General features: G+C 43.3%; 1 protein-coding gene across 1 annotated transcript in view; it reads right to left on the minus strand.

Moving 5' to 3' along the window:
* Positions 1-546: 546 nt before the first annotated feature.
* dgkaa (diacylglycerol kinase, alpha a) overlaps positions 547-21,017 on the minus strand; it is a 27,240-nt gene continuing 6,769 nt past the window's right edge. The window contains exons 2-24 of the mRNA XM_083657076.1: positions 18,097-18,203; positions 16,976-17,052; positions 14,680-14,809; positions 13,283-13,357; positions 13,076-13,125; positions 12,413-12,487; positions 10,962-11,078; positions 9,055-9,172; positions 8,571-8,665; positions 8,338-8,457; positions 7,498-7,596; positions 7,160-7,246; positions 6,452-6,525; positions 6,293-6,367; positions 6,002-6,087; positions 5,798-5,887; positions 4,381-4,541; positions 4,216-4,280; positions 3,665-3,755; positions 2,946-3,132; positions 2,140-2,257; positions 1,820-1,880; positions 547-1,668 (exon numbers count right to left, since the gene is read on the minus strand). Coding sequence (XP_083513202.1) covers positions 1,588-1,668; positions 1,820-1,880; positions 2,140-2,257; positions 2,946-3,132; positions 3,665-3,755; positions 4,216-4,280; positions 4,381-4,541; positions 5,798-5,887; positions 6,002-6,087; positions 6,293-6,367; positions 6,452-6,525; positions 7,160-7,246; positions 7,498-7,596; positions 8,338-8,457; positions 8,571-8,665; positions 9,055-9,172; positions 10,962-11,078; positions 12,413-12,487; positions 13,076-13,125; positions 13,283-13,357; positions 14,680-14,809; positions 16,976-17,052; positions 18,097-18,203 — 2,239 coding nt within the window. The 3' untranslated portion in view covers positions 547-1,587. The remainder of the gene's footprint in view (positions 1,669-1,819; positions 1,881-2,139; positions 2,258-2,945; positions 3,133-3,664; positions 3,756-4,215; positions 4,281-4,380; positions 4,542-5,797; positions 5,888-6,001; positions 6,088-6,292; positions 6,368-6,451; positions 6,526-7,159; positions 7,247-7,497; positions 7,597-8,337; positions 8,458-8,570; positions 8,666-9,054; positions 9,173-10,961; positions 11,079-12,412; positions 12,488-13,075; positions 13,126-13,282; positions 13,358-14,679; positions 14,810-16,975; positions 17,053-18,096; positions 18,204-21,017) is intronic.

Below are 21,017 nucleotides of genomic sequence, written 5' to 3' on the forward strand. Positions count from 1 at the left end.
TATTAACTTACATTATTCAATAAAAAAAATATATATTTATAAACTTGCCAAATTTAACATTTTCAAAGTTCAGAAGTTGGACTCGTTGCTTTTGGTCTGTATTTATATGATAATAAAATGGACTACAGCACCACCCATTACGTTTTGATGACTGTTGTTTTATGGTAGAAAGTAATCGAGCGGCACAGATTCCGGCAGCGTGTGAAGGCAGCATTTGTTTCTGGTGGAAACATGCATCAAACTTATTAGCTCTCACATTTTATGACTCTGAAACATCTAAGGAAGAAAAGCAACAAGAGAAACTTGCTAAAGGAAAACAGCCACTAATTAAGTTCACTGACTGAATATGATGCATTTGAGTCAGTGGGCCAGATCATATTACAGCCATCTGTGGATACAACTAAAGTGGATGACGCCCCCTAGTGATGGAAAACACAATCTACTTCAGTGACACTAGTTGACTACTGAGTCAGTACTCGGTGGGTTTTACAGTATGTAGCCTAGACAAATAAATATACCAAACCAATCAAGTCAATTATGGTTTATTAAAATCTTGACACAATGTGCTATTTTAAGCATGACCATAATATTTTCCAGATTTATTGAAATGATATGGCTGATAAAGCGTAAAGACTACACATATTTTAACGACTTTAAACCAACTCTTTCAAATCCAAATGATCACAATTCATAAGTTAGAAGTGGACATACCTCAGTTCTCCAAACAAAACCTCATACACACACACACACGCACGCACGCGCGCGCACACACACACACACACACACACACAAGCACAGCAGTATTAGGCCGACAGTTTCTTTTTTACAGTGTGTATTCTCTGGCAGCAGGCAGGCTGCAGTGAAACACTACACAGCCGTTTGGCAATAATTGTCTCATTCCTGTTCCCCAACACCTTTTCAAGTATCTTCTGAAATATACGAAAACAAAGTAGAAATGTCACTTTAACTACAATGTGTGTGTAGAGTTCTTATCTAAAGAACATGATTGAAACTCTATCCTTCGCTCTTGGGTGCAAAATTGACAAGAATATACAGCGGGCCGTTCAGATTTTTTACAGCGTTTGAAAAAGCTTTATGGCCACATCAAAACAGCAATACTACAGGGTCAACCTCCAGCACTCCGTAGTCCTCTACCTGACTGAGTCTTAACAATAGAGAACAGATTATAAAGGCACTTCCTACAGAGCAACAGTTGGCATTGTTAAACATTGAAATAGAACAAGCAAGAGAGTGTTGAGTATTGATAAAACACTGAACAAATTTGGTCAAAATCATTTTTGCCACAATGCAAACATAAGCATATCTTATAAAAAAAAAAAAGGCTTTGACTTTACCATATAGGTTCATATTCATAAATAGAATGGCATGCTTCAACGGTTTGTTACGTAGATGCAGAACTCTTGAAGCACTTGTGCACACTGTGGATATATTGCGATGCACGTTTCTTGACAACATACACATTCAAAGAGACGTTTTTACGAAAAAGAAAATGTTTCAGTCCTTGATCGAATATGCGACAAGTTAAGTGCATACTCGTCATCAACGCTGCTACCGAGCAGTCAGCTTTTATTTGGAGGTGAAGAAGCCGCACGACTTGGACTGAGGAGCCATCAGCATACTGGCTTGATTCTTGTGTGTGATGTGAATCTGAGAAGGAAACATAAACGCCATTAACCAGGAGATGTTGCTGTAAATGGTATTGCTGAAGATCTGTATTGTGGTTTAGGAAAATACAAATGTCAACATTGCATTTGGTCTAACGTGTTTCTGTGCTGGTGGAGCATCTACGGTACTGTACCGTGCATGGAGGCTGCATCCAAGGTTCTCCATCGATCTGCATGGGTAACGCTTTTTTCGTCCTGAGAACGTTGGTGGAAGGAGAAGATAGAATAGAAGGATTAACCAAAACGATCGTAAACTATCGACGAAGCCGATGAGCTGTCGACAGCAATTAAAATGCCAAAAGGAAAAGCAGCATGTCGTCACGCATAACGATTATTGTTATGTTAAGAAACGAATGGATCGTCATTAGCTGTTGCTCAAAGTCAACTGCAAGCCATTGTCTGGCTGGAGCTCCTGGGGCTTTGGCACATTGACAAGTCTGAACATGTTCCTCACCTGATGGTGATCTGGGATGTTTTGGCTAGCCTCACAGCGCTCTTCAGGCCTGTGTATATCTGACCCATCTCCATGGCTCCTTCAAGGCCGACCACCTCTAACCGACGGTCACTGAGATCTGATGAGGAAACCATGGAGAAACTGAACAGCTGGTACACAAACAATGCTATTACTGTCTACTGCATTATGGACCACTATATTTGTTTATAGATCGGTAAACAACTGTGCAATATCTGACTTATAGTCTTGTTTATAAAAAAAACAAATCGTATACGTATTTAGAATAGACAATTTACACCACACTTATTATTGTAAATAGCAGTTAAATTGTTTAAATGTACCTCTGTCAACTCACTGTCCTGGTTTGTTTTAGCTTGTATGCTGACTATACGTTTTTCTGTGTGAGTACATTGAGAGCAATGTAAACCGGAGTCAAATTCCTTGTATGTTTATATACTTGGCCAATAAAGCGGCTTCTAATATATTTTAAATAAGTCCTCTCTCACAACTGATGCAGGCACTCCTTGAGCCAATCAGTAACAAGATGCAAGTTTAATCCAAATCAGACAAAATTGATGGTGTAGCAGTTATAACCCTTCAATAACCTTTTGAAATTTAGACCTTTAATTATAGCACCCTCATCAGGCCAATAAGTGTACTGTTTGACCAGTGGTGTCGGAGATATGAAGAGAAATGTGAGATTGAGTAATCTCAATCTCACACACCCTCTTCTGACTTCACCATCAGAATCAGAATCAGAATCAGAATCAGTTGAATCCAATACAGTTGAGGTCTGAATCAAATACCTTGAGAGGTCACTTTGAGAATTTCTGGGTCCACGATCACGTCCGGCTCTTCTTGACTAATCGAGCCCCGAGTGTCCGCCTTCTTGGTCTCGCCCCACAGGTTGGAGCCGCCGTGCATGCTGGGAATGTTCAGGACAGCGACCCCCTCCAGAGACAGGCCGCTCAGTTCCAGTGCAGTGCCGTTGCACTGAGGAGGGCACAGCCACAGGTCAGACAGAGAAGCAAGCACAATAGAGAGGCAAAGTGAACGTCACTTCCTGCTTCAGCAGCACTGTACCAGAGATTTTCTTCCGCCATTTATTTTCCCATAGACATTTCGTAAAATGCTTAGAAAAATAGTTGTACTTGGTCAAACCAAACTGTTCAGCTATATTTAGAATCGGGAGAGACCATAGAACATTTCACTCAGACCAAAAAAAAAAAAAAACACATCAAAAAAGTATTTTCTTTAAACCCGCATTTTTTTTAATGTTTTGGTCCGAGTGAAATGTTATGCGGTCTCTCCTGTTTCTAAATATAGCTGAACCGTTTGGTTTGACCAAGTAAAAATATTTTTATAAGCATTTTACAAAATGTTTATGGGAAAATAAATTGCAGAAGAAAATCTCTGATACAGTGATGAAGCAGGAAGTGATGTTCCAGAGACCACAGAAGCTTATAGTACATCACGCTTGTAATGCTGGTGACATCGAGTCACCAGCATTACCAGGTGTCCTCACCTCAATTGTTAGCGATTCATTCAGCTTCTTGCAGGAAGCGGAGATGGTTTCTGAAGTGGCAAATTCAAAATACCACAGCTTGTTCTTCATTCTGGAGTCATAAAAAGTGTATTTCAGGTTTAAGCAATATTTCATTTTCATAATATCTTTTATTTTGTCTTTTTAGCCCACACTGTTCTATAGAGAGGCAAAGTGACCGCCTACTTCCTGCTTCAGCACTGTACCAGAGATTTTCATCTGACATTTATTTTCCCATAGACATTTCGTAAAATGCTTATAAAAATAGTTTTACTTGTTCAAACCAAACGGTTCAGATATACTTAGATACTTAGATATACTTAGAATGTGAATGAGTGAAATGTCTCTCCTGTTTCTAAATATAGCTGAACATTTTTATAAGCATTTTACAAAATGTCTATGGGAAAATAAATGGCGGATGAAAATCTCTGGTACAGTGCTGAAGCAGGAAGTGACGTTCACCTTGCCTCTCTAAATGTGTCCTACAGAGAGTGAACATGCAGGTTCCAGGGCCCTAGAATCAAGAAGCTTACCTGCTATTGAACTTCTGGGGATGTTTCTCCCTCATGGTGTGAAACCGGTGGGCGATGGAGGCATCCTGTCATCAACACGCAGCAATGAAACCAACAGTCTCTAAGCGAGACGAAACTGACGCTTTGAAAAAAATAATGTGATGTATATATTTCTGACAAACTCACCACTCCAATAGAGAAGTAGTTGTTGATGATTTCATATGGCACTGGGTCGCCCTTCTCATGGTCCTCGTCTGTGATCACCTGCACGCTCCAGCGGTCCATCAGCACCTGGGAGCTGCCCTCTAGATCTTTAAGGATCCGGCTTAGATCCACGCCGTCGTATCCTACAAGATCGCAAAATGAAAGAAGACCATCATGACTTAACGTGAGCAGAACAGTGGTGTCCCATTTCTTTTTTCTCATTGACTTTTTATTGTTTACTTTTGAAGGACACAGATAGACAATTCGAAGTGCCAATTAAATACAAGGCACACTTGAACAGCGAAATCTACATGTACCTGTATATACATATCCATCATACACACCCACATACAATCCCATATATATATATATGTGCACTGCACACACATACATACACACTTATCCGCCTACTCCGTGTCCCATTTCTGTATATTTTCCTGCAGCACCGACGAGCTCAGTCGTACATGTTCTCATAACACAGTGGTTCCCAATCATTTCTGTGTCTTAAGTAGCCCTTGAGCTGTTCTGCCATGCCAATAGTACCCCCTCACTCATGCATGTTCTTTGCAAAGAAAACACTGTGGCTGCGGTGCATCCGCGGACGTAGGCTACAAGTAGCCTAAATCCATACAAAATATATCTTTTTGGGTCATTTATCCGTGTTTGCTAGCTAGTTGGTTTATGCACAGTTTTGACAAATGTGACTTCTTCTCACAGAGTAGTGTGACAGTTGACACCTGCCGCGAGCGAACTAGTTGCGGCGCACACTTACGATTTTAGCAATGGTCTTATAAAATTACTTGGATTTATTTTTTATTTTTTTTCATTTTAGAAATAAACAGTAATCCCCAATCTTTCCCCGTACCCCCTTCAAGATGCTGAAGTACCCGCTCAAGTACCCCTAGGGGTACTTGCTCAAATACCTCTAGGGTTCTCAAACGGGGGTCCGGGGACCCCCAGGGGTCTGTGGCACTTTGCCAGGGGGTCTGCAAAAAGTTTTCAGGAAAATAAAAATAAAAACTTTTTTGTAACGTGTGCAAAAGCTTCATAGTTCAATGAAAATATTGTATGCTTTAAATCTAAACTGGTTCATGGATTACATTCTAATCTAACAAACCTATCAATTTAAAAGTCAAGCATGTTACCGTGGAAATAATTAAGCTTAGCCCAAAATCACAAATCAGAATGAGGGGGTCCCCGGTATATTTTCTATCTTGTAAGGGGTCCGTGGCTGAAAAACATTTGAGAACCTCTGCTCTAGAGGCACTTGTATCCCTGGTTGGGAATCACTGTATAACAAACAGACACAGGATCAGGGCATGATGCAGCAACCTGTTACAGTATCTCTCATAGCAACACAGAGACAAAGGTCAGAGTCCAGCTCTCGTTCTGTTCTCACCTCCTCCCCATCGGAGACATCGCGCAAGGTCGTTTCCTGTGCCAAGAGGAAGTACCGCTACAGGCGGCCGCACCAGAAGATTGGCTTTGTCTGATTGTAAGATAAAAAAGGAAGGAGCAAAGGAACCAGGAAGTGTGTCAGAATGATTTCCTGGAGACGCTCACGTTTACGTAAAGTGTCATTTTTTAAATGAGCAGATCTCACCTATTGCGTCAAGAATCCAGCCTACTGTGCCGTCCCCCCCGCACACCAAGATCCTGTAGTCCTGCAGGTTTCTGAAGAAACTCAGTCTGAAAGAAAGGTGTTAGCAAATCACAACTAGAACAGCATCCTGTAGGTAAGAGTCTGAGAGGGAGTCTGAAGACGTGTTATAAGTGGTCCAAAGGGAGTCAAATACTCTGCTGCACACCAAATTTCAAAATAAGAGTCAGATCTGAATTGTATTTACATTTTGTTCTGGTTGTGTGTATACAAACTGCTGCACTGATTACTTACCCCGCTCCAGGTCCACCATTCAAAAGGTTGTATACCTGCCGTGGATTCAGTAAATACTGGAATTTACGCAGGACTCTGAAATAAATAAAGTCAGGCTAAGAAAAATTACATCTATTTTACATTGATTTTTCCATGAATGCATCGCTAGCTTTGACTCACCTCTCTCCCTGCTTGCCGCCACTTTTAGGGTTTACAAATACCAGAAGAGGATGGGTGTTTGGCACAGGGCTAATCTGTTGAACGAGAAGCAATTATTATTATTATAGCACAGTTATCAAACAGAAAGCGCACAAACTGTACGTTTACATTCTTCTCATTCAAGGGATCTGTCCCAGTTGAGTCTACTCTAAGGCCATGTTCAGACTAGGAGGCCAAATCTGATTTGTGAACTTTAGTGACCTATTAATGACTTTATCCAGATTGGTTTTATGAGTCTGGACGCTCCAAGTCTGATTTGTGTCACTTGTCCCAAACCACATATGGAGGTAGTTTCCAATCTGCTTTCGACTGATGTGACTTCAGTGCAGACACGCAGATCCACCAAATCTGATTTGAACGTCACTCGCAACTCGTCATCAAATGCTTCTGCGCAGGAAAACCACGTCACCAACGTACGTATTTACTGACGCCCACGTCGTTACCATAGCAACCCATGCAGATAGCCTGTTTAGGTCTGGACACACAGATCCGACTTGAGAATCAGATTTGTGGCAGTGCGGACACACTCCCAAATCAGATTTGGGAAACCAATCAAGATAATGATGATTAATGACTTTATCAGCAAATCAGATTTGCCTGTAATGTGAACATGGCCTAAATGTCAAGCTCTAATTAGTGAGAAGTGGACTCTATTGGACGGGCCAGTACCTGAAGCACCTGACCATCAGGAGTGGTGTTGAGCTCGCTGTCCTCCGTCGAGGCCGTGCAGCCGTTCTTTATGTTGTTTGCTCTCTCCTATAGGGGGGGGGGAGGGGGAGACACAGAGACACAGAATGAAGAAACCTGAGAAAAACTCACTACTAGAGCATTCCTTTCAAATCAAAACATGTCCGCCTGTCAACATGCCATGCAAGCGAGAAGGCAAGATGTGATCTTTCCACCTACAAGATACAGCCTCAGGGCGATGTTATGCTCTGGGCAAGACAGAAGCTGGTTGTGCATGTGCTTCAGATGTCTAGGGGGAGAGCCAGGGGCTGTATCTCTACCTTTATAACTGGGTATATCGCCCATGGAGGCAGGATATGGTCTCTGAGAGTCCCGCAGGTGCACTCTGTCGGCTCCTGGTCTGCACACTCATCGTGACGCTGCAAAGCAGTAACAGTGACTTATTACAAACACAAAAACAACTAGCGGAATGCAAAAATTCATATTTTTCCCATTTCTGTTTTATTGGCCGACACAGTGGAGAGAGAGGGGAAGGAGGGGGGGGGGAGATGGGAGAGAGGGGGGGAGGGGGATGACATACGACAAAGGTCCTAGGCCAGAATCCAACCCAGGATGTCACGGGTACATGGCATACGCCTCGGCCACCTGAGCCACCAGGATGCCAAGAGGCAAAATTACTTCACACGTACAGAAAGGAGTTATTCCCAAAAGGTCTGCCAGTGCCACACACTAAGGTGCTTCTTACCACACGGTGTGACACCACACGCAGTGCTTGCCCGTTTTTATTTGTTGATTTTTTTTACAGGGACAATGCACAATTTCAAAGAAATTGCGCCCCAGAGTTAGCTTCCCGATCATTTGGATCTGTACACCCAGGAAATGTAAACTACACAATCACAGGACCTGCTATAACACAGTAAAACACAGTAAAAACAAAAACAGTACAATGTACATAAAAAAAACAATGTATAGTAGTGAATATTGGGTTGACTTAAGCCAGACACTTAGATTTGATTTAAAAATGACAAGGCTTTCCAAACTCTCAGATATTGGAAAGTATGGAATTCAATTTTCCAAAAAAGCTGATTGGCTGACTTTCTGAAGTGTGGTACCCTCACTGACCATCCCCTCCCCCCTAGCATTGCTGTCAGGTTCCTTACCATGGTGTGACACCACACACAGTGCTTCCCCGTTAAACCCTTGTAGCTCTTAATCTTCTTCTGGCATTTATCACACTTCCACGAGTCACAGTTGCCGCTCACCCAGTCGTGCGCTGCCACCTGAAAAATGTGAGAGAAATGTGTAACACCACCAAGTCTGCGCGGGACAGCAGGCGGACAGAGTGAACTGTAAAAATGTCACGGTAACTGTGGTCATGGCGGCGCTGTCGTACCCCTGTATCTTTCCTTGACTTCACATACGTCCTGGTGCAGGGGGCGGGGCCCGGGTCCTTGTTCGCACATCGTCCGTGGACGGTGTATTTGCAGCCTATATAATAGGATACATAACTCATCTGTCATATTGAATTATTATAGGCAAGGCGAGGCAATTTTATTTGTGTAGCACATTTCAGCAACAACTGCGATTCAACGTGCTTCACATAAAACATTAAACGAGACAAAGTGAAAAAAAAGAAAATTCATATAACAGAACAAACAAAATGCAATTCAAACTAAGTGCCGTATAGAGTAATAAAAAAATACGGTAAAATATTTACAATTAAAAAGTGCAATAGTACAGGCAAAAGATAACAGAAGTTAAAAAACATACTTATTATTGCGCTGTCAAATTTGAGAAAATAAAATGCCCTTTCCACTGAGTTTAATTAATAAATGGCACTGTGGTGTCGCCCTCTCCTGGTGATGTGAGGTACTCACACGTGCAGCACAGGCCTTGCTTCCTCAGGCCCAGCAGCATGCTCTGGCACACATTGCAGTAAACAGGCTTGTTGAAATGCTTCATCCTCCAAAGGTGCTGCCCGTCCTTCTGCGTCATCTGATGTGGAGGAAAGAGGAACAAACTGCATCACTGTACTGAAGATGGAACGGGTACGTACATACAGTACGTCATGGTTTCACGATCTTTGTGATTGTGCACCACGTGTTTGCAGTTGGAAAGCAGAGGGTTCTTAAATATATATCATTTATGCATCACCTCATCTAAAGATAGAGACTGTAAGACTGTGTCTCTACTTTTGTCATTTCCGTAAGGCCTCACATCTCTTTATTATCATAGATCTTCACACTTGCACCACACTTTACAAACCCTTTCATAATAAACCGTGGCCCATGGCCTGAATTTCACAGTTTCTTTTCACACCCACCCAACCACCCACTCACCCACTACCGGTTTAACAATAGTCCTGAGGATGTACTGTAGTTCTACGCATCAAAACATACCCTATATATACAGTATATCCCCATACAATCATATTCAAGTCAACCACGACTAACCTCAAGTTCTCAACACAAGATTATACCGTTGCTTTCCATCTGATCATACACCAGCCGATGCTCTTATGTAGATTACGGACTGAAATGCTTTTTCTAAAAAAAACAATTTAAACCACTAGTGGACCCGTGAGAGTTAGACCCCCCCCCCCTGGGAGTTAGACCCCCCCCTTGGGAGTTAGACCCCTCCTGGTCTGGAACACAGTGGTCTCCAAGCCTCAGGTTTTTACAAGCATTTTCCAAAATGTGTCTCGTATGTGTAACCCCGAAATGTTAGAGGTTGTTTCATCCACTTACTCTGGAGATGATACGCCAAATGTCCTCTTCTCCCTACTCCCACCACGCCTCAGACTATGACATCATCACTGATGACATCCCTGATGACATCATCACAGTAAGGATGACATCACTGATGACATCATCACTGATGACAGCATATTGCATACAGCCCATTGTGCAACTCGGCCAAGTTGCGCATTCGGTAATTAATCGGCCCTAATTACATAATTCAAAAATCTGCCTCCGTTAGGTCACCAGCAGGGGTGCTCTTTACACTTCCTGAAAGTTTCAGCCCCATCACACGTAAAGTGTCATAGCTGTGGCCCAACACAATTGTGCTCAGTCACGCTTCAGTCCCAGCATAACAGCGTGTAGCCCCCCGAATCAGCACACAGCAACTGTGTGAGGGGGGGCCGAATACGTTTGGACCTCAGGCCTGGGATGTTGGCTGCAAATAGCCTGAGGGGAAGTTCCCTGGCATTGTTGTCGAGGCGAGACACACTCACAGAGCCCAGCTCACAGTCCGCTGGCAGACACACAGTCTAGCTACCAGTGGCTTTTTACAGGCCTGGAAGCAAATGCAACAGTAGCGAGAACACAAAACGGATATATTTCGAAATCCCATCCTTCATATACTAGACACAACCTTTTAACACCACTTTACATCATAGAGTGCACCCACCACCATCATCCTTCCTTCCTCGATAAAACTTTTTTATTAGTGGATCACTTATCTGTGAGAGACAATGCTAAATGTGAGCGCAGATCATGCTAATGGGAAAACGGTAAAGCACTCTGATTGTGCAGAGCTAGCATGCAACGGAGATGTATTACCGCACCCTGTAACACTGAGTCTGCAAAACGGCTGTGTGGAGAGGGAGGAGGAAAAGAACAGAGAGGAGGGAGGGAGAGGCCAGGATTTCACAAGGGCACAAGTCAACATAGGTTTCAGCAGCACTCCTCCCTAAGACACCTACACCAGAGAGGGAAAACACATCTGAGCTCCTCAACAAACACGTGAAGAAGAAAGGAAAACATGAGGTTAGTGTGTGTACCTTCAGTCCCAGTAGGACCAGCAAGGGCACGTTGTTCATACCGCCCTCCACCCACTCCTCCAGAGACACCGTACCGCTGCTGTCAGCATCGATCGCCGTCATCATGTCCTTCAACACCTAACGAAACAAGATCAGAATCACAATCAGAATCAGAATCACTTTTATTGCCACAGTGACAGTATGCAAGTTACATACGAGGAATTTGTCTTAGTGTCTGTATGCAGCGTAGCGGTTACATCAATATACAGGGATAAGAAGTAGGAAGATAACTAAAGACAATCACAAAGTTGCAAGTGCAATCAAATCGAATCAAATCCAGTAAATATATACAATATGTACATGAGTGGTGAAGTGTTCTGTGGATAATAAATATGAATTTACGTTGGATTTACATGAGATTTACAGACTGAGTTAAATAGACGTTAAATAGGCAGTGGATTTACATGAATTTACAGTCGGAGTTAAATAAGAGTTTACATTGAATGTACATGAAATTTACAGGCTAAGTTAAATAGGCATTAAATGTGCAGGGAATTTACATCAATTTACAGTCCCAGTTAAACAGGCATTAAATTAGATACAGTATGAGTTACAGTTTTATGGGGGGAAGGGGGGGTTCAGTTGAGTTTTGGAGGAGGTAGTGAGTTTGTGTGTGGGACGGGGGGGGGGGTTGTTGGTGAGGCCCTTGGCGGAAGGGGTTTCCGGGCCTTGTTGGTGAGGCTGATGGCGGTTGGGAAGAAGCTGGTCTTGTGGCGGGTGGTTCTGGTCTTGGCAGACCTCAGTCTCTTGCCGTGGGGGAGTGTGAAGATTTGCCTGTTATCACCCAATCAGCAACATGGAAGGATATCTCTTAAAAGGATTGTGTTATGTTCTGAAACTAGTCATGCTCAGGAATTTGTGTGTTTCAGTTGCGTGGAGAAGCTTATCATCACTATCAGTAGCAAATGAGTAACGAGTCACTAGAGATGTGCAGAGGTTCATACACAGCTGTGCTGCACAAGGCCACGTGCTGAAGGCATCTCATGACGTGCAAACCTGCGTGTCAAAGTCAGGGAGTTATTATGTCTGAGACAGCACGCCTGGAATTAACTCGTTTTTAGGCCAAGGCCACTTTGGCCTTTGATAAATACAAATGTATGCCAAAGTATAGGACTCAAGGCCAAAACAAATGCTTATTAAAATCCTTTTTTCAGTGCTTTTTCCTCATAAAATACATAATAGAGAAATTAAGTGCAGTGTGATACACAGCACATATTATGTAAGATGGCTCAGACTGCAGTTAATTACAGTAACACACAATAACACAAGTTTAACCCAGGTTTATTTCCTGTAGCTACAAATTACAGGTGTCCCCTAAATGCCTCACGATGCCTTTGTGGGAGCGGGAGGCGCAGCCTTTCATGTGTTTCGGGGGAAGTTTCAGTTTGAGAGCAGTGCATTGTGGGACTTACCGGCCGCAGCTCTGACACATCCCAGCCGAGGTAAGCTGCTGCATGCATCATTTGAGCGATAATCCTGTCCACCTCCTAGAAGAACAGAAAGTCAACAAAGACTCACCGTGGTGTTATGGCTTTACGCCTGGTATGACGCACGACAAAGAGGAACGTCACTTCCTGCTTCAGCACTGTACCAGAGATTTTCTTCCGCAATTTATTTTCCCATAGACATTTCGTAAAATGCGTATAAAAAGAGTTTTGCTTGTTCAAACCAAACGGTTCAGCTATATTTAGAATCGGGAGAGACCATAGAACATTTCACCTGGGCCAAAACAAAAAAAAACTACGAAAAAATATTTTCTTTAAACCCGCATTTTTTTTTTACGTTTTGGTCCGAGTGAAATGTTATGCGATCTCTCCTGTTTCTAAATATATCTGAACCGTTTGGTTTGAACAAGTAAAACTATTTTTATAAGCATTTTACAAAATGTCTATGGGAAAATGAATTGCGGAAGAAAATCTCTGGTACAGTGCTGAAGCAGGAAGTGACGTTCACTTTGCCTCTCTATTGGAATGTGACAATGAATTTGACCTAGGATGAAATGTGAGAATGAGGCGTCTATGGCAGAACTTGTCATTTGCTGTCATTTGGCATCAAAGAATCTCTCAGTCACTCACAGAGCTGTCGAGCACCCCGTTGCCGTCTCTGTCGTAGAGCTTGAAGGCAACTGAAGAGACGGGGAAATAAGAGTGAAAGTGTCGTTGAAAGACATCGCTCAGATGAAAGACATCGCTCAGATGAAAGACATCGCTCAGATGAAAGACATCGCTCTCATGTCTTTGGGGCGGAGGGGCGGGGCCGAACGAGAGAAAAACACAACTCACACTCCAGCTTGTCGCGGGGTTGGCCATCCTCCAGCAGAGAGAAGTAACACGACACGTCCTTCAGAAAGACCTCTTCTGCAAAGGGAGATGGAGGAGGGAGGGTGTGTGTGAACGCTCTGGTTACTACCACACCTGCACACGCAGCACTGCACACCTGCACACTGCACACGCTCTCGTTACTACCACACCTGCACACGCAGCACTGCACAGGTGTGTGTGAACGCTCTGGTTACTACCACACCTGCACACGCAGCACTGCACACCTGCACACGCAGCACTGCACACGCTCTGGTTACTACCACACCTGCACACGCAGCACTGCACACCTGCACACGCAGCACTGCACACGCTCTGGTTACTACCACACCTGCACACGCAGCACTGCACAGGTGTGTGTGAACGCTCTGGTTACTACCACACCTGCACACGCAGCACTGCACACCTGCACACTGCACACGCTCTGGTTACTACCACACCTGCACACGCTGCACTGCACACGCAGCACTGCACACGCATGTATCGATAAAGGAATACCGGCCAAGCAGCCCATGGTGTAAGCCAGGGGTGGGCAACTGGCGGCCCGCAGGCTACATGCGGCCCCCGACCTCACTCGATGTGGCCCCTGGGTCAATTTCCTTCTTCTTCTTCTTCTTTTTTTCATTTTCTTTTACAAGGCGCACGTTTTTGGTCCGGTTAGGTTAGGTTAGACCACCCAAATCTGTGTTTTTATTTTACTGTACAACCCGGAACATGGCGCTAATGGCGTTAGCATTGTCCATCCACATACTGTTTAACATTAGCATTTGAGCTAATGCTATTGTAACAAACTATATGCAGGATGCACATTGCACATGCAACATTACTAATCTGATTAATATGACATATTTGGGGTGATGTACCCCCATCAAACTGCTGTAGCGGGCTGTTTTAAAGCTCGAGCAAAGTTTCTGGAATGTCATCTGAATGGAAGAATGACTAAATTTGAATATGAACAATATAAATGTTGGTATAATAAACTTTCATTACCAGTCCTTTTAATCAAATTAGTCGCTATAATTGGGAGTGATGGTGTTACAGTAGTAGGCTACTGGTGGAAGTGCACTAGCCTGGGTAAACCCAGCCTCCACGTGACCTGCTCTCAGACCTGCTCTCAGTGACTGAAACCCAGCCCAGACACTTTCACTCTCGTTTCCAGCCTCAGTGACTGAGAGCAGGTCTGAGAGCAGGTCACGTGGAGGCTGGGTTTACCCAGGCTAGAAGTGCACGCTCACAATCTGGCCCTCTGGTAGCGAGGATTTATTTTTCTGTGGCCCTCTCTATCATCAAAGTTGCCCATCCCTGGTGTGTAAGCTGATCCAGGCCGAGTTGTGTTTCTACGTGTGGTGCGTTAAGCTCACTGGCGCTGTCTTCTCTGGTGGGTTCAGAGTCTTGGAAGGAGCGGAAGAGTCTCTGGCAGAGGTCCACGGGGAGGTCCTCCCCTTCTAAATATGTCTTCAGGAACAGACGGAAGCCGTCCTCGTTGATGCACTGGGGGGGGAGGAAAGTGAATGAGACACGCATATGTTGTTGTTATTGACAGCGCTATTCAACGCTAACATTTATAGTTTAGGCATGGGCGTATGTGCGTGTCGTAGTACAACTCTCAAAGTCGACCGTTCTAAAAATGAGTATGAATATGACTAACACATTGTCGCTATCGGGTGAAAACCCTTGTATCTCCGAAATGTCAGCTTCTGAGGAACCAAGGAACTGATCTTTTGATGAAGGCATGTTTTCCTTTATTGTATAGGACAGTAGGTTGAAAGGAAAGGTGGGGAGAGAGCGGACTGGACTCGAACCCGGGTCGGCCAACGCAAAGGACCAAGCCAGTGTGGCACGCACTCTACCCAGGCACGCACTCTACACGCACCAGGCACTGCACTACAGGCACTACAGGCACCAGGCACGCACTCTACCCAGGTCAACCTGTTTTTAGCCTGACAGCCATGGGTTTTGTATTTAGTTTATCCAGTGGGGTGTGACATTTTTTCCAAAAACCCAAAGGGTCACGTTTGGGTTGAGCGTTTTCTCAACCCATAAAGGGAAATAAGTAATCCATCATTTCAAGTTAAACCATGAAAATCGCCCAAATCGGAGTTACCACAACAACAACAACAACAACAACAACAACAACAACAACAACCACAACAACAACAACAACAACAACAACAACAACAACACCACCAACAACAACAACACCAACAACAACAACAACAACAACAACAACACCAACAACAACACCAACAACAACAACAACAACAACAACAACAACACCACCAACAACAACAACAACAACAACAACAACAACAACACCACCAACAACAACAACAACAACAACAACAACAACAACAACAACAACACCACCAACAACAACAACAACAACAACAACAACAACAACAACAACAACACCACCAACAACAACAACAACAACAACAACAACAACAACAACAACAACAACAACAACAACAACAACAACAACAACAACAACAACAACACCAACAACAACACCAACAACAACAACAACACCAACAACAACAACAACAACAACAACAACAACAACAACAACAACAACAACAACAACAACAACAACAACAACAACAACACCAACAACAACACCAACAACAACAACAACAACAACAACAACAACAACAACAACAACAACAACAACAACAACAACAACACCACCACCAACAACAACAACAACAACAACAACAACAACAACAACAACAACAACAACAACAACACCACCAACAACAACAACAACAACAACAAACGGTGTGCACTAAAAAGTGAGCGCCTGACTGGAGAGCTCAGTCCGTGTGTCTGTGGCGTGGTGTTTCCAGTCCTCACATGATGATAATGAGCTCGAGGGCTAACAGGCATTACTCCCTTGATAATGCTGGAACCACAAACCCATTTTCGTGTTGACATTATTCCATTTCCGTGCACGGCACCGAACAAAGCCGCCCCAGTAATAAATAAAGTCACAGCGAGGCGGTCGGATCACAAAGCCAAAAAAACAGACCGGCGACGAGGACAAATGGAGCGAGAAAAAGGATAGCGTGCGTTATGAGTCTGTATATTTGACAAACTATTAACTGGTCGCGTTGCCAGTCCCCCCCCCCCCCCCATAATAAATATGGATATTTCCTTCTATCTTTTCCATCCAATTACATTGCGATTTATACCCAAGTTAATTTATCCATCAGGATGTATGTAGCTACAGTGAATGGTTCTCGCACAAATTAGTTGGCAGTGTCAGATGCTGACGTACGCTGATCTGTATTGGAAACACTATCCTCCTCAATCACACTGGAGCTTACTCTGCACGAGGGCAGCCAGCATACTACTCAGGGAGGCCTTGCTGCGTGGCCAAAACCCAGGAGCTCATTTACATTTGCAACCTCAGTTGGATGCACTGAGGATATTTCTCTTCGGACAGCTCAGTCTAAAATGATTCATGTATTTGAATCTAATCAATCACTTAAGGAGAATTAACGAGCGCCTGAGATATATACATCACGTCCTCGTTTCTAAACGAGCCCCATTGAGAGCTGTGATTCAGTTGAGTTAATACGGGCGCTCATATTGGGAGTGAGTTAAGGGAGAGAGGAGTTGATGGTGGGAAACAGCAGGACAGGAAGTCCCCCTCACCTCTCCGTGTCGGTGTTGGGCCAGATTGCCATCTGCATCGAATTGCCTCAGCACATCTTTCACCTTCAAGCTGCAGTCTGGGAGCAAAACACAGACAGGTCACACAGGGATACACATATACAACAGTGTTTTGCCTAACATTCTACAGGTTAGGGTTAAAAAAAAAAAAAAATTGTAATAAGCATTTTGCTTTTAGGAGCATTGTGCCAGCGTGCGGCGCTGTTCCAAAACGTGTCAATGTGGGAAACGCACATCCCATAATACAACTGTTCGCATCGCATCCCATAATAGTATGATGATACTTGGGATGCCATTGCCAACATAGATGCAAACAGGTTAGGTAAAACTTTAGCGTCGCCAGCGACGGCCCCCACTGTTGCAGTCGGGGTACGTTTCGAAATCCCTCCAGGCCTGATAAATTTTCTAGGGGAAACACTATATACATACATACATACACTGTATACACATATTCATCTATACAGTATAGGGCTGGGCTATATGGTTGAAATCAATATCACAATAATCACAAAAGTTTTTCGGTATTGATATAATGTTATATGACAATATGGCTCATCTATGCAAAATCTTGTTAAATCCAGTTAAACTGAATGGTAATGTTGGGTGTGATGTCAACTAAAATAGAAATATTCAAATAATATCCCTTAATAAAAATGTGTCATACTTCAATTTGTAAACTAAAGTAAGTAAAGTGAGTAAAATGTGCTTGTTATCATATATTTAGACGGCAGAATTGTGTGTCACGAATCGATATTCCAAAATCACCATCCATGGATAGTTGAATCATTATATTATCTTTAATTTGATCCAAGACTGTGATATCATTTTACACACTGGATCTACAGTAGATTCATCATCTGGAGAAGATACAGTGTGGGCATGATGCAAAATATGAAATGTCAGAGAGCGCTAGGCTAGCTCTCCTCCATACGAGAAACGGGGAGCGAGTGTAAATGAGTGTGTGCGTGCACGTGTGGGTGGAAGTGGAAGTGCAGGGGAGGGGGGGGGGGAGGGGGGGGGGCGGGAGCATTAAGTGTTGAGGAGGCTGCCTGCCTGCCTGCCTGCCTGCCTGCCTGCCTGCTTGCCTGCCTGCCTGTACTCACATTCAATGTACTGCTGGAGCTGGATAAAGTCGACAGGGTTCAGTTCCTTCACCTCTGGGTTTGTGGGGGTGGACATGGTGCCTGCTTCTTCTGTGCTAACTGCCTGCCTGTGCATAGGCGGAAGAAAGAGAGAGGTACAGTATAGATGGAGAGAGAGAGAGAGAGAGAGAGAGAGAGAGAGAGAGAGAGAGAGAGAGACAGAGAGAGAGAGAGAGAGAGAGAGAGACAGAGAGAGAGAGAGAGAGAGAGAGAGACAGAGAGAGAGAGAGAGAGAGAGAGAGAGACAGAGAGAGAGAGAGAGAGAGAGAGAGAGAGAGACCAGAGAGAGAGTGAGAGAGAGAGAGAGAGAGAGAGAGAGAGTGGGAGCAGATTAGTCTGCTGCTATATAAAACACAAAGGCATAGGTTGCAGGCACGAGAAGATAGCATCTCACATCTAACACCTTACTTCTTACTACTTGCGACTGGGAATAGAAGCATTGAGTCTTGTCAAATCTATAGCATGCAAAAATATACATACAACTTATACATTACTCCTAATATGAATGTAGTGGTTAGTTATAGTAGGCTCTTTATGCTAAAGCAAGAATATATTATGTCACTATTAGTCCATGTTCACAACCCCACAGTCTTTACCCAAAGTGTGTGGATGAATATAGCTTTTAAATGTCTCGTTCTGAGAAATGCAGATTAACGGCAAAATTTCATGTGCCGTTTCACAATTTTCAAGCGTTAGTAACACGTCACTGGCCACTTGGAGCTAACTGGGCCTGACGCAGAGTCTGTTACAAATCATGTTATAGTAACACGTCTCTGGCCACTCAGAGCTAAACTGGGCCGGACGCAGAGAGTCTGTTACAAATCATGTCAGGCTAAACGATACCCAAGAGATGCTCGGGACTCCAGGGATTCTTTGCACCCAAAATCTTTTTTCCGTACACTTTGGCCCAAATTCAGTTTTGATTAAAAAGAGCCAGATTTATGGGGTGGTTGTATATCGGTGAAATTGTATTGCTACCAAGGGAAATTACTGTACTAATGGGGAGAGTTAAAAAATAGATACAGCTTTGTAAAAAAAATCTATTTGGACATAGGGGTAAATAATATATACCGTCTGATATGGTGCTTTTAATAGAATATCATTCTATCGGCAACCATACAAATACAAGTCAACTAGTCCAAACTTTTTGGTGTGTTTCAGTCCAATCTTATATTAATTATTAATTACATAATTAACTAATTAATTATAACTTGTCCCCACAGTTGTTGTCCACAGGTGTTATTACACATTACAGATCAGCCTGTCATGCTAGGGAAGGGGGATAAATAACGCTCCAAAGTTACGCTAAATTTTAGCGAAGGCAAATTGGCATGGCAATTTTCAAAGGGGTCCCTGGACCTCTCACCTCAAGGTATCTGAATGAGAAGGGGTTCTATTGGTACCCATTTTATGCTAATCGCATGCAATTTATTTTTGCATGCTGTATAAATGTGTTATTTTAACCTCTTCTATTTGAATATTTCTGCATACGGGGCTCCCTAAAGAGTTGTGAAATTGCATAAATTGGATATGACTAGAAAGCCCAGACTCTTGTGGATTCAATGAGCCTAATTGTATTCATGCGTGTTGATGTTAGTCCCCATAGTAGCAATTTGATTGTAGTGATTTTTTTTTTTTAAACTTGACCTCACTGTATAAAACGACCTATTATGACTTCTAGGATAACCACAGCCCCGTGAAACTTTACAACCACAAACTAGAGACCCTACTAGGGCATTCGGGGGATGTATGGCTTTCCTAGGGGATATTCTATAAATATTATACATAATTAATTAATTGTATTCTATAAATGATAGACTGAATGGGGAGTGGGATATATCAAAAATGATGGGAGGGGAAAACATTGGTCATGTTTAGTTCTACCCTCTGGGTATCTGAAAAATCAAATCCCTTTTGAGGATTCGGGCCTGAACTAATTGTGCCTCAGACCCCCCAACACACACACACACACACACACACACACACACACACACACACACACACACACACACACACACACACACACACACACACACACACACACACACACGCACGCACACGCACACACACAAACACACACACACACACACACACACACACACACACACACACACACACACACACACACACACACACACACACACACACAGACGCACACGCACACGCACACACACACACACACAACACACAACACACAACACACAACACACACACACACACACACACACACACACACACTTTGGAATCAATATTCCGGTGGTCCATGCAGCACCAGGACTGAAGAGAAGAATCTGAAAGGCTTGAGGTTAAACAAAAGTGTTGAGAGAAAAAGGCATGAAGTCATCTCAAACAACATCCACTGTTTCCATGTGGATCCGTCTGTGAAAGGGTCACGCTGTCCTCCTCCCTCCAGGCCCACAGAGGCAGCGTTGCCTAGCAGGTCTGTTTATGCAGCCAGTCGAATGGAAGAGTTCACAACTGACCCCGAGAAGTGAGACTTATGATGACGGAACGGAAAGGCACAAAATAATCTGCTACTGATTCATCATTATTATTGTCTAAACGTATTTGCTGTAAAAAAAAATATGTTCATCTTGACTCCATCTTCAAACATTGTGTGTACTATAAATAAACACAAAACAGGCTCCTAAGGCTTATTTGCATATTATGAAACGCATTGAAAGTCTATTTTGAGCAGCTGGTTGCAGGATATTGTTTTTTCTTTCTGTTCTTATGCCTTTCTTTCAACGCTACTTTTCTCTCTCTCTCATTTTCTCTCTCATTATTACCAACTGAGTGCATCATCATCATCATCGTCGTCGTCCGCTTCGACAAAAATCTCAAGCCATATCAGAGTAATCTGATTCGTCGCTTCCTGATTC

Source organism: Poromitra crassiceps (assembly GCF_964638095.1).
Source record: "Poromitra crassiceps genome assembly, chromosome: 20".
Classification (NCBI taxonomy): Eukaryota; Metazoa; Chordata; class Actinopteri; order Beryciformes; family Melamphaidae; genus Poromitra; species Poromitra crassiceps.